This window comes from Rhamphochromis longiceps, linkage group LG6 (genome assembly GCF_057381845.1).
Source record: "Rhamphochromis longiceps isolate RC_006_pf linkage group LG6, R_longiceps_female_GT1.1, whole genome shotgun sequence".
Taxonomy (NCBI): domain Eukaryota; kingdom Metazoa; phylum Chordata; class Actinopteri; order Cichliformes; family Cichlidae; genus Rhamphochromis; species Rhamphochromis longiceps.
In genome coordinates, this window is record NC_140562.1 from 36526640 (window position 1) to 36543169 (window position 16530).

Consider the following 16530-nt stretch of genomic DNA (forward strand, 5'->3'; position numbering starts at 1 on the left):
ACTGTGCTCGTGTGTGTCTACCTTAATTGTGCCCAGTTTGTACTCCTCTCCAGAGTCATTGTACACCACCATGACAAAATCGTTGCCAATGTGTCGCTTTTTGTTGCAGCAACCCTTGTCGCTCTCCCTGTTTGGCATCAGTGTGGCTATGTGAAAGATAGCTGCAGGGACACAATTTCATTTATAATATGCAAATTACAGACTGGCTGTAAAGAAAAAATAAATATATACTGTATGTGTGTTTTTCCTGACACACACACACACCCTGCATGATGTCGTCATGCCAGCAGTAGGTGAACTCTCCATCATCTCCATACTGGTCAAGCCCTCCAAGAAAAATCTGGTCTGGATCGCAGTCTTTCAGATGGATTAATTTGCCAAGACCTGTGAGGAAAGAGGCGTAGCGGTTCGAACCGTACTCGTTCGACAAGATGGCGACTTCATTGTTAACCTAAAGAAAGTGAAGAGGATCAAGACATTAAGCCAGAAAATATAGAAATTATACGGCAGTGATTAGCAAAACTACAGTCAGCACATCCTCACCTGACCAGCTCCTACAAACACCACCCCAATTTTATGGGTGTCATAAGGGGGCATTTGGTCCAGAACCTTTACTGCACGGTCAATCACCTACGACAGAAAACACAATGTAAACCACGCCGTATGATCCAGAAGAAGGTGTAGGAGAGAATTCAGGTTACCTGAGTTTTGGGCAGCAGAAGTGGCTTGTTGGCTTCATTCCCAAAGAAAGGAGAGTGGTAGAGCTGCAGAAACACAAAGCTAGAAGATATAAGAAGAAAGAAAGTCAGTTTAGACACATGGATATGTAAATTAAAGGCAATCTACTTTCATTGAACCTCATGTTTACTGGTCAACAGAACCTGGACTACAAACACAATTTAAGGAACCAAATAAAAGCAACACAGCTTCTGGTACCAAATATCTTGTTTCCATGCCAAGAGATATCTAGACATTTCTATTCAAACATCTGTTTATATGGATGAGGTTGCAGAACAATTTCAAAATAATGGTCCTCGGCATAAAATACCAAAGACTTTGTGCACAGAGGTTTCTCCAGATTTTCAGAATTTGTGATATTATAGATATCCAAAGGACAAGGAAGAAAGTCCACATTGGATGCCCGTGATCTTCAGGCCCTACAGGTGGCACTGAAATAAAAACAGGTGTGATTATGTCATGGAAATCATTGCATGGGCCCAGGAACACTTCCAGAAATCACTGTGAATACAGTGCCTTCCACAAAGAAGAAACCACATGTGTACATGGTCCAAAAACACCGCAATCTTTTCTGGGCCAAAGCTTATTTAAAATGGGTTGAGGCAAAGGGGAAAACTGTTCTGTGGTCAGACAAATGGAAATTTGAAATTCTTTTTGGAAAATGTGGACAAGGCATCATCCAGACTAAAGAGAAGGACCATCCGGCTTGTTAGCAGCACTCACGTAATATCTGATTAGGGTATCGGTGGTGCATTAATGTGTATGTAATTAGGAGTGTGAACATCTGGAAAGGGACCGTCAATGCTGAAAGGTATACACACAGGTTTCAGCCTTTTTCCAGAGAAGGCCTTGAATATTTTAGCTAGACAATAAGAAACCCTATACTGAATCAATTAAAAAGCATGGCTTCATAGTACAAGAGTCCAGATGCTGAACTGGCCTGCAGTCCACATCTTTTGCCAACTGAAAACATTTTGGTGCATCAAAAAAGAGCAGCTAAAATCCTCAGAAAAGAATGGGAAGTCCGGATCCCTGACCTTTACAGACTTTTGTTAAAAAACAAAAACAAAGGGGGGGTGGGGTTGGCGGGGGGGTGCTGTACAGTGATAAACATGGCCTTGTCCAAACTTTGAGGCCTGTTGTTGCCATAAAATTCGAAATGACAGTTTAAACATTTGACATGCTTTCTGTTCTAAATAAAATATGGGTTAATGAGATTTTGAAATCCTTAAATTTTTTTGTATTTATATTTTAAACAGTGTCCCAAATTATTCGGAGCTGGGGTTGGAAATACACCTCTATGCACGGCCTCTGTTCTTAGAAGGTATTCATAACTATTTCCAAATGCTGCATTGCAGTTTCTGTCCACGTTCTGATTTTTCATCACCTTTATTTAAAAACACAGTTGCAGCACATAATTTAAAAAAAATAAAAATTTGCTCACTAACAGGGTGACACTTTTGATCTTGCAAGTCAAAATGAGCTTACTGACTTTACTTGATACATTGCATCATTAATTTAGCAGAAACACATCACAGAAGCTGCAGCAGTTTCTTGTATAAATCGTGTAATACCTGGGGCTCAGTCCAGAGATTTTCTCAGTGTTGCTGGGACCAGGTCGACTGTGGTAAGCGTCCCTCTCCGCCCGCCTCTCCCTCCTGGAGGAGGGGGCTGAGACTGAGATTGTGTGACCTCTGGGCCGGTGGCCTCCACTGGGGGAGATGGGTGCAGATTGTACTGGTGCTGGTGGAAAAGACAACCTCATCCCCGCTCCTCCACTCTGAGATGACGATACAGCTTGGCCTTCACCTGCTGGGCTTGGACCTCCCGCTACATTAGTGTCCACTCCAGTGTTTCCCTCTACCTTTTCTTTCGCAAACTGGGGCTGCTGGGGTTGAGGCATGCCGTCTGAGGGTGCTCTAGGCCGTGACGTGTCAACCATCGCACTTTCTGACTCCATAGCAGCCTTGGCAAAAGCTTCAGGTAATGTCTGGAGCTCAGGAGAGGAGCTGGACTTGTTGAGTCCATGACCCTGGGACTGAGTGTGTGTCTGGAAGGGAAGGTCAGGCCCCTGGCTTCCTGGAGTGGATGGTCCAAAAGGGGGCTGATCGATTGGAATTGCTCCCTCACTTACTTCTTCCAGGGTTGACTTTTCATCATCCTGACTTGAGGTGGAGGAGGACTGAAAGTGAGAACAAAAGCTGTTTATTTAAAGTACTGCAATGAAAGTATGCAAGTTTTAACCACAGACCCCACTGTGACATCACCCACCAGTTTAACTCCTGATTAGCATTTACAAAGAGGGAGGGTGTGAGCTAAATAGCCATGTAACGGTAAATGGACTGGTTCTTATATAGCGCTTTTCTACTCTGTCTGAGCACTCAAAGCGCTTTATACAACTAATTCATTCACCCAATCACACCCATTCACACAAGCACTTCTAAGCTTAAGTATCTAACATTCATACACATTCACACTCCGATGGATGCATCAGAGAGCAACATGGGGTTAGTATCTTGCCCAAGGATATTTGGCATGCAGACTGGAGCAGCCTGGGATCGAACCACCAACCTTCTGGTTAGTGGCTGATCTGCTCTGCCACCTGAGCTACAACAACCATGTCAATCACATATTAGCCATACCCTAACTCATCTCTTTGTCATCTTTTTGACATTAAATGAGACACAAAATTCCTCCTTGAAATAATCTGGAAAATGAAGGTCATGCTGTTTTGAATCATTAAACATTGAAGACCTTTCTGAGGTCACAGAAGTGAGCAGTAGGATGACACAATCAGACTTCCTTTTGCAACAAGAACCTGCAAGCTGTTTCCATCTTTTATATACATATATATATATATACAGGTTTTAACTATGGTTTTAACATGCTGCCAAAGCACAGCATGGGTTGTTAAAGGCGCTGCTAAGTGAGTCATCAGAAGCTGCACTCCACTTGGCTGCTACCCATTACAGCAGTGGCAAAGGAAAGCCACTTAAAAAGAAAAGCTGACAGTTTATAATCAAATAGCACAGGTGACGCAAATGATGGAATAAACAGCCTTGAGGTGCAGGCACTGACAGTAAAGCCACAACAAGTGTTTTAATGGATGTGCACATGGTGATTTGTTTAATGCTGCACAAGACATCATTAAGTCTGCGTGTGTGGTTTGGTGAACATGGTCCTACCCTGCTGAGTGTTTCAGGAGGAGTCTTTGTAAACTTATCAGCAGCTATGAAGATTGGATCAGACAACATTGGCTCAAACTCTGCACTCCCCAGCCATTCAGGCGGCGTGTTTGCTGTAGCAATTCCTGATCCCTCCTCCAGCACCACGACAGAGTCTACAGGAGGATACAGCCACAACCATGTGGGTTATAAGTCAATGCAGGTATATGAAAGCAATGCACGCACACAGACACACAAATCACAGTCTTGTCCACTGTTAGTCACACAATCAGAGATACACAAATATGCAGGTGGTAAGACTAAAGATTTTATCAGCTGTCAGTAGTAATCATGACAACAACACCTCACAAACATTCTCTCTAAAATCTCAATTCAGGTTAAACACACAATAATTCAAATAAGTCATTGTAACAGAATCATATACATCTTCTCAGGCAAAAAAAAAGAAACAAAGCCGTGTGGCAAGATCATGACCTACAGTGACATCAACATAAAATCACTGAGATCAGAGGCAGATTTATCAGTGCGGCAGGCAGCATCACTAGTTCGTTTACTCATTTTCTATCAAGTTGCATGCATCGTTTTGGCTGCTGGTTATCTCATCCCAAACGCACGGCAGCTACTGCAACAGCAGCCCAGACCAGTCTTGCATCTCCCAAACAACACATTCAAAGAAGAAGAGAAACACAATCACAAGCAGGCACATTTGATTTTTTAAGACCCCCAAACTGCAGCTCAGAAAAAGTCTTCATCACCCTACTGGTTAACCAGTAAAGCAAGGAAGTGCATCATGTTGCTTAGATGAGGTCTGGGCTTTTCTGTTGACAACATCAGAGGGTCAGAGGTTAAAGGTCAAAACCTGGGAGTATATTTCAGAAACAGAAGGGTTAGAAAACTTATTCAGGAAGAAAAAAATATAATGCAGAAGATGTCCAAAAAAACAACAACAAAAAAACAAAAAACAAAAAACTGAATCATGATTCATCTTTAGGTGTCATTTGGCTGACTGATTCCAGCGCAGACATGTTTTCATTAGCAGTAAGAGAAACCCCCGCCCCGTGTTAATAGAAGACTAACGGTAAAGCAGAAATGCTGAGTATCTGTACTTGCACAATCTTTAAGGAAGCAACAGCAGTTCTTTCGCATAACACAATGTGATTGGTGTGCTTGAGAATCCATGGAAAATGATGGTCCTCCCCATTATTTCTTAAAATTAAATGGAGACCTTTTGGAAAACACTGGAATTTTCTTGTCTAAACTTAGATGAGAAAACCAATTTCACTCTCATATCTGTTAAATGCGAAAACTACTGCCAAAAGCTTTATACCGCAGCATTTTTTTTTTAAAAAAAAGGAAGACTTTATTAGTTGTCTCACAACTTCACAGTAATGACTTTCAGAAGAAAAAAAACTGTACAACTGTCAATTGTTAAATATGAGAGCAACAACTCAAAGTTGCTCAACAACACAGGTGTTGTGTGACAAAAGCCTATTTCCTAGGAATCCCCAAAAGACTGGATTTTCCTGAAGATAGCAAAAGAAAACAGTCACCAGTTGAGGGCATCTTTCAATTTCATTTTTACATAGAGACAAAATAAATAAATAAATAAATAAATAAATAAATAAATAAATAGAGAACTGGGAGAAAAGAATACCAAGTTCTGAAAATGTTACAGTGAATTTATTTCAGCTAGTGGTTGTATTTTTTTATAGAAAGTAGTTGTAGGGGGGAAATATTTCTGGGTTGGAAAATTGTCCAAAAATACTCTAGTCACTGTGTTAGCATGAGTAATGCAAAGAAAAACGTCACTTTGCATTTGGTAAACACAAGGCATTGTGTTTAACAGGCATGTTATAGTTTCCACGAGTGCACTCTAAGGTTGTGAGACAAATTCATCACTGGCGTGAGGCTCTGCGTGGATATTCTGCCAGTAATTTTGTAACTGTTCGGACTCATCTGGACACACAAAACTACAATGGACTAACTACACACACACACTCTTACAGGGGACTGTAAGCTGATGAATATAATAACAGTGACTATTCGTTTGTGGTGTCTGCTGCAGTCTCCGTCTGCAGCAGAGTACAGTTGCTGCTTGAATTGCTCTAACACTACAAAAAGAGCAGAAACTATGCAGCCATCCTGCAAGTATGGATGCTCAATTGCATCCATAAGGTCCGCATCATCAGGGCGTATAAACACGGCCCAATTTAACTGATTAAAGAAAATTCTGACACTTAATTTCCATAAAGCCACAAAAAAAAAAATTGTTTTACATTTCAGCTTTTGTAATGATCTAATATCTTCACTCTGCATAGCTCCAATGCTTCTGGTCTTAAAAGCAGGATCAACAGCATTCCCTTCTTTTTGCTAGCAGTCGCCTCACCAGAAACAATAGACAGATATGAGATTGGTATGAAGCTTCTCATCTAACTCAAATGAATCAGGGAATATAATTAAAGAAAGATTCCTAATCTGTGCTTGCAGACTGCTGTGTTGTGCAAGTGAGAAGAAATATACTGCACCAGGAGTTTTTTGGAGGGGGGGTAGATAGATGTGGGGTCACACACGTGGTGGACGGTACCTGCCCAGGAAATGCTCCTGTGCAACCTGCCAGGGGCTGGTGGGCCTGGGGGGGCAGTGCCCATACCCAGAGAGCAGAGAGAGCCACCCACTGCAGGCGAAGTGCCAGAGGACAGGTCAGTGGCACATGAAGCCACATAACACACCGCAGCCAATCACAAACCAGCATGGGTGATGAGGATGAAGAAACATGTAAAGAAACCAATCAGAACAAGGGAGGAAATCTTAAGTGCAGTTAAAAATAAAATGAAAAGAAGGATGAAAGAAAGAATGGGGGGGGGCTGATGTCCTGAAGAAACTTGAAATGGATCCCCAAAACAAATAAGATGACTAAAATAACAGCTCACTGAAACAGAGGCACCTGCAACAAAAAGAACATGTGATTTAAGGCAGTGATATCTGACAATCAATAACCTGAATGAATCCCAGCTGGGCTACTGAACACCTTCAGGCTCAAATCCAGCACTTACAGGCAATTTAGCATTTCACTTAGTCCATTAAAAGGGTATCAAGGACATGCAGTCACGCAGATAGAAGGGTTGCATTCATGCGTAACATTACATCATACTGTAGCTTCCTAATCTGGATATGCTGTTTTTAATTTCATTGATAACAGCAGGATCCAAATTTTCCGGGACCAATAACTCATCAGCACTTATACAACACAAGAAAAACGTCACAAACTTTCTGATATTTCTTGCTTTCTATGCCCAGACAAACCATTTCTCACCTGTGTTGGAGCGCTGAATCAGGTTTGCCTTTCCTCCAACACTGCTGTGTGTTTGGGTTAGGGGCTCAGAGACAGGAGCTGGAGCAGGGACAGCTGTGCTAGCAGGAGCACTGGCTGTCTGAGTGGGAGGTTCCTTCACTCCCTCCATTGCCATCAGAACACTGGAGAGCTCTTGCAGCGGCATGTTGCCAAGCTCAGATGAGAAAGGGCTAGGTGGGTTCTCCAAACACATTAGCCAGCTTGTGTTACCTGTGACGACAGTATTAGAGCCCAGCACAGAAAGCAAGAGTGTCAGGGAGCACATAACACAAACAGCAGAAAGTATCTTTAAAATGAATGCCTATCATTTACCAAAGCGCACTGAAAGGTATGTGGATGATTCTTTTTTTTTTTTTGTTCCCCAACAGTCACCTTCTGACAATACTCGCATAATAACGAAACACAGAAAGTTTCTACAATAACTGTAGAGGGGACATTCTTAATGGTGACATACCTGACGGTCTGCGTATGAAGATCTCTGCCCAGCCTTGTGTGAGCATTGGGGCAAATTCAGCCAAGGTGGGGTTGTCTTTCAGAGTAGGAGGCACAGATGGAGTGGCAGAGGTGGAAGAGGATGGACCTAAACTATCCAGAGCAGGACCAGAGGAGGGAGAGAGTGGAGCAGTCAACTCACCCTCAGAGGGAGACACCAGAGGACTGAGACTCTGAGCTGGACCGGCACGTAGAGCATGACCACCTGTAAGTCAAAGCCAGATTTCTTTATTGTAAAGTCAGACAATCAGAGAAAGCACAACAACATTATTACTTCCCAAGACTCCTACATTGAAGACTGTAAGTCAAAGAAAGCAACAGCATGGTAACATAGAAATAACTTTTAGAACTGAAATATAGACAGCAACGTATCATTTTTCTACAAAAGCAGTGTTACCTTCCTAGCAACAGCAAAAAAAAAAAAAAAAAAGAAAATTTAAAAAAATTACATATTTGTTTTTTTTATTTCTACCTGACATGGAGCGAACTCGTATGCGTGCAGCTCTGTTGTGCTGCTGGCTTGACTGTGACTCCAATTTGGCTGGAGCCTCTTTGGTCATTCGGGTGTGTAGTGATGGGTCTGACCTGCGGGAACAGGAGAGCAACATTATTGCTAACAATCCAAAGTGGTTGCAGGCATGCTAGCTGCTCTGTGACCAGTGTTGGTCACGTTACTTGAAAAAAGTAATCAGTAACTAATTACTGATTACTTCCCCAAAAAGTAATCCGTTACTTTACTGATTACTTATTTTCAAAAGTAATTAATTACTTTTAAAAACACCATTTACAACCTGAATAGGTGATAAGCGATAGATCTTTCAGCCCAATTCTACTTTTTCTGCATAATCCTTCATACAAAATGTAATCAAATGGAAAAGTCTCCTTTTAAAACTTGTTTTATTAGTTTTAATCTTTTAACTTTATGCATCAAGCAAAAACTTAATTATATGCAACATTCTCTGACTGGAAGAAATTTGTTTAACATTTAAACCAATTTTCTGCACATTCCAGCACATAAAATAAAATAGTTTTTTGTGTTTACACTCAGTCTTACAAATAGATGCAAGTAAAACACAGCAGAAAATAAATAAAATCAAAGACTAGCGGTCCTGTTGCTCTATTTTCTCTATTATCCGCGAGTTTCTCTGCGTTTCCCATTACGTCGTTGCGCACTCGATGCTTGCTTGGAAGTTTAGGGGGTTTTTTTCGCTGTAAAAAGAAGTTTTCTTCCCACGCACAACGGATGGTAATGTTTTTGTCACTTTTTATGGAATCAAACTCAAAGGTCAGTACTTCCACGCTTTAAACGCTGCACACTCATATTTTCTCCCGCACTCGATATATTATCCATTGTTGATCTGCATACAGCTGTTGTCACGAACGTCGCACTTGCTTACGTCACTGTCATGAGACATACTCGCAAATTTAAAAAAAAATCAAAAAAAAAAATCTAAATTTTAGTAACGCAGTAACGCAGCGTACTTACGGGAAAGTAACAGTAATCTAATTACAGTTTTTGCAATAGTAATCCCTTACATTACTCGTTACTTGAAAAAAGTAATCAGATTACAGTAACGCGTTACTGCCAATCTCCGTCTGTGACACTGTTGATCAACTTAGTTTATCATTTTGGAATTTGTTAATTTTGTAATTGTTAAATATTTAAGTTCAAGTTTTAATGTCAACAGTTTTGCTATTTTTCTTAATTGCAGGTTACAATTTTTTTACATTTTTAAAAAAAAAAATTTTATTAGACATTTTGTCTTTAAGAATTAAGCTAAAATGATTGCAATTTGTCCTGAAGGGGAGGGGTCTAGATCAATATTTCATGGCTATTCATCCACTAAATGTCAAAATATTTTACTCAGAAGGATAAATGTCAACCCCATGGTGGCACTACAGGGTAAATGCCATGTGGTAGGTGGTCTATTGTGTTTATTTCCAGCTCCATCGTTTCATTCTTAGTCTTCTTGGACTAATAGAGTAGCTTTGTATGATTCCCATTTCAAAATAATCCTATATTTATCTTCTTCTGGGCCTCTAGGCAGCTACTCAGTTCAACCTGTGTGTGTGTGTGTGTGTGTGTGTGTGTGTGTGTGTGTGTGTGTGTGTGTGTGTGTGTGTGTGTGTGTGTGTGTGTGTGTGTGTGTGTGTGTGTGGTCACTCTCCTTTTAAATAGCTTGCCTTCGGAAACTAATTGTCTCAGCAGCAGGTATGTGGGGCTTCTATGCTGACATTACACAGAGCCAAGAAGATCTGTGTTTAGAGCAGCATAATGCTCTTATAATTAACTTTTGGCCCACCGGCTCACCGGGAAGAAAAAAGAAAAAAAAAAAAGGGAAGAAAGTAAAAGTGGAGCATCTCTTTGATTAAGTAAAGGGTGATAGATAGAGTGAGGTCTGGCAGTTGAAAGCAGACAAATTCCTTTTAGTATGTGTGCAAGCATGCATCACCTGGTCAATTCCCCTCCTCCTCCTCCCAGGCGATCAGCCATGTCCAGGCCCAGCAGCGCTTGTGTTCTGACCCCACCGCTGGTTGTTATGGTGACCAACTTGTTGCCCACCAACCAGGTCATACTGCGGCCTCCTGCTAACAGGAACTCTGCGATGGGAGACCTAAGAGAACAGAGGCCAAAATCATCACTCTTGCTGCTTTTTCCAACTCTTTTTACAAAATATGAGCATTAAAAAAAAATAATAAAAAATTCTTCCAACCTCTTGGGAAGTGCAGAGAAGTTGGAAAATACATATCGGGCCATCATGTCAAGACAAGTCTCTGTGAGCTCTAGGTGGACAGTTTTCAGCCCCTCGTCGGCCTGAGTTACTGCATTTTCATCGGCAGAGCCCAGACTGCATGTGGTGGTTGAGGTGTGCATCCTAAAAGGTGGAAACAAAGAGACAAATAAAGAACAGCAAAAGGTGGAGAAGAGCGAGTTGAAGGTGCAAGCTCCTCGCATATTTAATGTGTAAAGTGCACAGAAACATGCAGGTTCTGATTTATTGGTGCAGAGAAAACTGCAAGAAGAATCACACAATCACTCGTGCTCATGTCCGTGCCTAGATCACATTCATCACAAGCACACATGGAAACGTGCATTCATTTGTTTACAGTTGGGTTCATAAGTATTTGGAAAGGATTACAAATTTTGCATTTTTGCCTCTGTATACCATCACATCGGTACTAAAAGAAAGCAATCAAGATGTTACTCTAGTACCTCAAAATATTGCACTGTTTAGGAACTACAGCCATTGGTTCAGAAGAAAACTTTGGTATCTATTGCTGGGAACTCAGTATGTGGAAAGTTTAATGATTTTAATGCATTCCCCAGCCTTGTACCCAAAGGTTAACAATAAAACGTATGCGTCAAGCCTTACCATAGCCCTAACCAAATCCTAACCTCAACCCTTAAGTTTCAATTAATTGTAGGGCCTTACAACATAAAAACCCCCAGAGATAACTACTGTTATGCTAGGTAAATAAAACTGAGTTATTCCACACTCTCCACTCTTTAACAAGATTATGTGGACATATGAAACTAAAGACAGAGGCAGAATTTATTGATCCAAAGCATTTCACATCATTTATCAAACACCGTGAAGAAATTTTTGACAGTGCAAGCATGTAAATATCCCAGTGGAACAGGGTCACTAGTGTTTATACAGTTTTAACCGTTGATAATAGTAGCAGAAATAAGTCTGATGTGCAGAGTTACATAGTTATAGTATAGAGAGTATGCAAAAAACAGTTGATTGAAAGAAAGCTGAAAGTCTAGACGTCTATCACCTCCTGACGGCTTCACTGTAAGTTGATATGATAATGTAAAGAGGCAAAATTGTGTACACTCACTGTCTAAATATTTACGGACCCAACTTCTTATGCTCAACCACCATATGATGATTACATTTTCTCTAAGTGCACACGCAGAGACACATGCTGGGACAAGTAATACATAGCTTTGCATGCCCTGATACCACACTGATTCTCCTTCTAAATGTAAAAAAGCTCTCTCTGCGAGGGTAAAAGGATCTGTAATATTTTGATGCAGAAAAACCAGCAGGTAGAAGCTACGTGTGACTCGATGTGTTTAACGGTATGTTAATGTTTCCACTGAAGTCAAATCTTTCAATTAGCATTCACTGTGCAGCAGCTTTTTGTATTCACAAGAAGCATTTCTCCGTGTTCTATACAAGAATCAGTTTGGAAGCAAATTTACAGATGTGAACATCAGCTCAAGGGAGATAATGGACGTGTTTTGAAAGCTTGCTGCTTAGAAGTAAACATGCTCAAAATTAGCAATTTACAGCAACACTCCAGCCCATGTTACTTGCCAGATGTTACTTCTCCTCACAATGGGGAGTATTAAAGACATGCGGACTGTTTTTCAAAGCCAAATTATAAAGAAATGCAAAAATGAAAGAAAACATCAAAGATTAAAACAAGAAAGTAGTGATGCAATGGATTAAAAAAAGAGAGCAAGAGGTCCTTAGTTTTTTGTTTTCTTTTGTTTTTGTTTAAAGCCTCCATTCTTCTTACCTATAGGTCAAATTTAAATACTCTATGAAGGTTAGGGAAGGTCTAGGCTGGTAGGAATACAACTATATTTTCAGAATTTCAAAGATTTATGTAGAAATAGTGTTTTCACTTTAAATGTATTGAGCATGAAAATATAGGCACACATACAGACTAATACTGGTGCGTAGATCTTTTGTATGAGGCTCAAAGAAATCTCTCAAGTCCCAGAATGTGAATCAGCAACTATTCAATCACATTTTATAACTACTATTCTTCTACTGACGATGACTTATTTTTCATTTCAGTGTTTAATGGACACATACTCCAAAAACATGACCATGACAGACTCACGACTGAAGCAGTACGAGGTTTGCTGCTTTGTCATACCATCACATGCTATTGTACTTCAATTCACTGACATTACCCAATTTAAAGTAAAGAAAAACAAATGTAACCTTATCTAATCCCATACAGTTTTTCCAATGAAAATGTCGCCTTGAAGACTGAAAGCTTTGAATGCGGTCACGTTATGCTAGATGGAGTAAGTGTCCATATGGAGGTGAATTTTAAACCCAGTTCACACAAAAATCAGCTCTGAGAGCAAAAGCAGATTATCAGCCAGTCAACAGTTAAAGCAGGTTAAAGAGAGCAACACTGCAGTTGTTTAGTCCCACTAATTTTGTGTTTGTCGTTGAACATTAAACAGTACTTTTAAGCATATACAAGTACTGAGCTGCTGCTGCCATCTGGTGGCAATACTAGTATGACCTATGACAATCAATTGGTGTGAGCAGCCTCATCTAACAACTGCAATGTTGCATTGTACTTCTTCCAGATGCCCAAGAAAGTCAGCCAAGGACAGATAAGCATATGACGATTAGTGAGGAAGAGTGTTTCTGTGGATGTGCGTGATGTGAATGATGTGTTGATCAAACTGTTAAAAGTTCATCTCAACCCAGCTAGTTCTGAAATCCCGCACTAGGAGATTGCCATGGTCATAGCAGTACAGTGGATGTTTCAGTGGAACAAAACAAAACTAAAATTATGTCAAGCAAGCAAACAAAAGCTGTTGTGTTGCTGTTGCCAGAGTCACTGGTCGAAGAAGCAGATGTGCTCCCAAAGCAAACAGAGGGAGCCAAAGTAGGGGGTTGCAGTTGTTTACAGTGAAGTTTATAAAGATCCCACAACTGCTTTGCACCAGTTCCTTCTGCCATTCATTTGTTGTTAGGCGAATCAAAATCAGTCAGCAATGCACCCAGCACATAAAAGACACATACAAATAAAATCAAACCAAAGCAAAATGTAAGAAACAAACAAACAAAAAAGCAAAATCTGTGTTAGAGCAAAGTGAAAAACATCAATAAAGTGAAAAGATGCTTTCCCACATCTTCAACAAACACTGCATGCAAAAGCAAATCAGAAAAAACAACAACATTGAAACCAGCACAAATATAAACACAGCCCAAAACAAACCAAAAAGGTCGACACATAAACCTTCCTCCAGCATGCACCACCCACTCCAGGTGCCCCTGGCAACAAATCTCCCCAGCAACACCCCCCCAAAGACAGACAATGACCCTAGACCCCATCAATCCCATGAAGAAAGCAGTAAGTGTTTGGGTTGTTATTGGTTTTTGTTTTGTTACCCAGAAGGCTCGTCTAACCTGCGGACCGCATGTTCGGAGACGCTGATGCTGCGGGAGCGGAAAGCGTCCATGGCTGAAAGGTCCCTCAGCTCTTTAACTGGAGAGCTGCTGCTATTGGCTACCGCTGCTGCTGCCTTTGCCACTTTTGCTGCCCGCAAGCTGAGTGGTGAGGAGTGTCCATGGCAAAGGGCGAGGGGGATTGGGCCCAAGATGGAGTAACGGTGGCGTTGGGGCAGTGAGAGGACGGGGTCATCGTGAGGGTGGTGGTTTGGGAGTGTGGAGGAAGTGTGGTGTAAAAGTATACCAGGAGACAGCAGGAATCATCACCAGAGAACCAGAGCAACATGAGCAGGTGGATCAGGAGTGCACGCCACACATGGAGAGGGGCAGGGTACAAAGGAGAGGGCCACAAAGGTCAAAGGGCAGCGTCACATGAGGAGGGAGGGATCAGGAGCAATGTAGAAAGGATCCAGGATGACACAACCACCCCCAAAACCACAACCACACCAAACACAGGGGGCAGTGGAGAGGGGGAAGGGTCAAATAAAGGAAAAACAAAACACGGTGAAAATTAACAGCAGTGAACATTATGAATCAGATTACAGGAGAGTGGAGAAAGAAAAAAAAAGAGGGTTAAAAAAAATAAAAGGATACACGCCAACTAAACAGAAAACAGAGAAGCTACAGCAGAGGGGGAAACAGCTTCTGCTATTCAGAAAAGAAAATACACAGAAAGTATTCAGGAGAGCAACAAAATAAACATTACTTCACACAGCAGGTTTGTAGAGAAGCCAAGGACTAGTACAGAAGTATAACCGTAGGGATGAACTCAGCACAGGCTTTATGATAGAAGTTAAAACACAAGTGAAACATAAAGCTGGATGAAACCAGAGGGTTGAAGCACAGCAGCCTCGGACTGGACCAAATACTAGTTTAGTATCATCACCAAATAATGTATGCATTTTTTATGTATGCAAAAGGTAATGTTTGGACACAGTGGAACGTTTGCCAAGAACATTTTAAGAATTAAATTAATTTAAACTTGACATTCTGACCATCATCCTGGTGGAAACTGAGCTGAGGAACTCCAACCTCATTATGAGCAATGAGCAGCACAAGAACTGTGATACCAGAATATGGAAAACTGAAACCATTATGGAAGAATTAATGTTAGCAGAAGCATTTTGGATTACTGTGGAGAGCTGCAACAAGGATTTGCTGTTTTGTTTTTTAATTACCAAGTTAAAAATACTGGAAGGGCTTCATAAAAATCTAAGACAATTTGTTAACACAAATCTAAGAAAAGATGGAAAATTAATAAAAATGCCACAATAAACGTGAGCGTAAAAGTAGAGATCACATTAGGAAAAGAGGAAGATGAATATTATAGTGTCTCTGAAATTCACTGGGTAAACTCTGGTTTAACTGGGATTTCTACACCAAATACTTATTTTTAAAACATGTATTTTTTGTGTATGGCAACATTGGTGTCTCTATTTTCTTAAGATGTTGTCCACAATCAAACACCTGATTAATCAGAAAAAGATTAAATAACTACAATTTTGTAATACGCAATTTTAGTTGCTGACTCAAAAAGAGACAACCACTGGTGTGCCTGAATATTTACCTAGTTGGATATTCACTATTTGAGCTGGATTTTGATTTTTGAAGTGCACATTTCAATTTTTTTTTAGATAAATCAGCGTGTGCAATCACACTTCAGTCTCTCCCTATGATGCTGCCTTAGCAACTTTTCATAGCTCTCTAACAGCATATTTATTTATTGCATTTAGAAAAACATCTATAGACAGAATTATCTCGCCTGTAAATGTCTTGCCCTCCTGCTACTGCCTCCACACTCTCTCCTCCTGCTTTGTTCAGCGTGTGAGAAAACAGCAAGCTACAGCACTCATACCAAACAAAATAATAGACCTATCACTTCTAACTTTCTCACAAAGGAGAGCTGCAGAAAAAGTGTAGTTAAGACACAGAGTAGTCAAGTTTGAGCTTCAGTTCTGCGATGACTCCTTGCAGAATCTACACAGCAGTTGCACTTGTACTTGTGTGCATGTGTGATCTGCATTGCTCTACCCTCACAAGCAAAACTGAGCTGATTAGTTTGGACTTGGCGATAATTACTGAACAAAAGTTACTTTTAAGGAAACTCGGGAAAGAGAACATTTTAGTAGCAACTGAGTTGGGGATTATGACAGCTTTGGAAATAAGAAAAAATAATGATGCCTACATTGACAGAATACTGGCTATTACATTAGCATAGTAAGCAAAGTAAAAACTATCACAGCCTAATGCATTTTGTTAATGGTTTACCATCTTTACATGGTAAAACACTTTACAAGTGGAATGACAACAATCTGTGTCTTTGTAGTTACATTTCTTGGTGGGTACTACAGCATAGCATATGCGGTGGCACAATTTAAAGCAGTATTATTAATTAATGCAAAAAGACCCCTGTTAAGTACCCTTCTCTCTGTGTTACAGTCTAGAGTGTTTTAAAAAGTTACTTTGTACATGTTTTTAAATGTACACTGTTCATGTGTGGACAACCAAACAACATTCACACTTTGTACGAATGAGAATGGCACCT

The 16530-nt window shown here is 40.5% G+C and overlaps 1 protein-coding gene across 3 annotated transcripts in view; it reads right to left on the reverse strand.

Annotated features, from left to right (window-relative positions):
- The window catches only part of tsc2 (TSC complex subunit 2), a 31636-nt gene that overhangs the window by 827 nt on the left and 14279 nt on the right, over positions 1 to 16530 (reverse strand). For 2 of the 3 annotated variants that reach the window (XM_085410477.1, XM_085410476.1), the window contains exons 26-37: positions 13944 to 14084; positions 10482 to 10643; positions 10221 to 10382; positions 8240 to 8352; positions 7730 to 7972; positions 7237 to 7485; positions 3924 to 4078; positions 2313 to 2920; positions 702 to 780; positions 544 to 630; positions 265 to 451; positions 22 to 161 (exon numbers count right to left, since the gene is read on the reverse strand). In XM_085410477.1, the coding sequence (XP_085266603.1) occupies positions 22 to 161; positions 265 to 451; positions 544 to 630; positions 702 to 780; positions 2313 to 2920; positions 3924 to 4078; positions 7237 to 7485; positions 7730 to 7972; positions 8240 to 8352; positions 10221 to 10382; positions 10482 to 10643; positions 13944 to 14084 (2326 nt within the window). The remainder of the gene's footprint in view (positions 1 to 21; positions 162 to 264; positions 452 to 543; positions 631 to 701; positions 781 to 2312; positions 2921 to 3923; positions 4079 to 7236; positions 7486 to 7729; positions 7973 to 8239; positions 8353 to 10220; positions 10383 to 10481; positions 10644 to 13943; positions 14085 to 16530) is intronic. The other variant, XM_085410478.1, reaches the window with a different exon arrangement.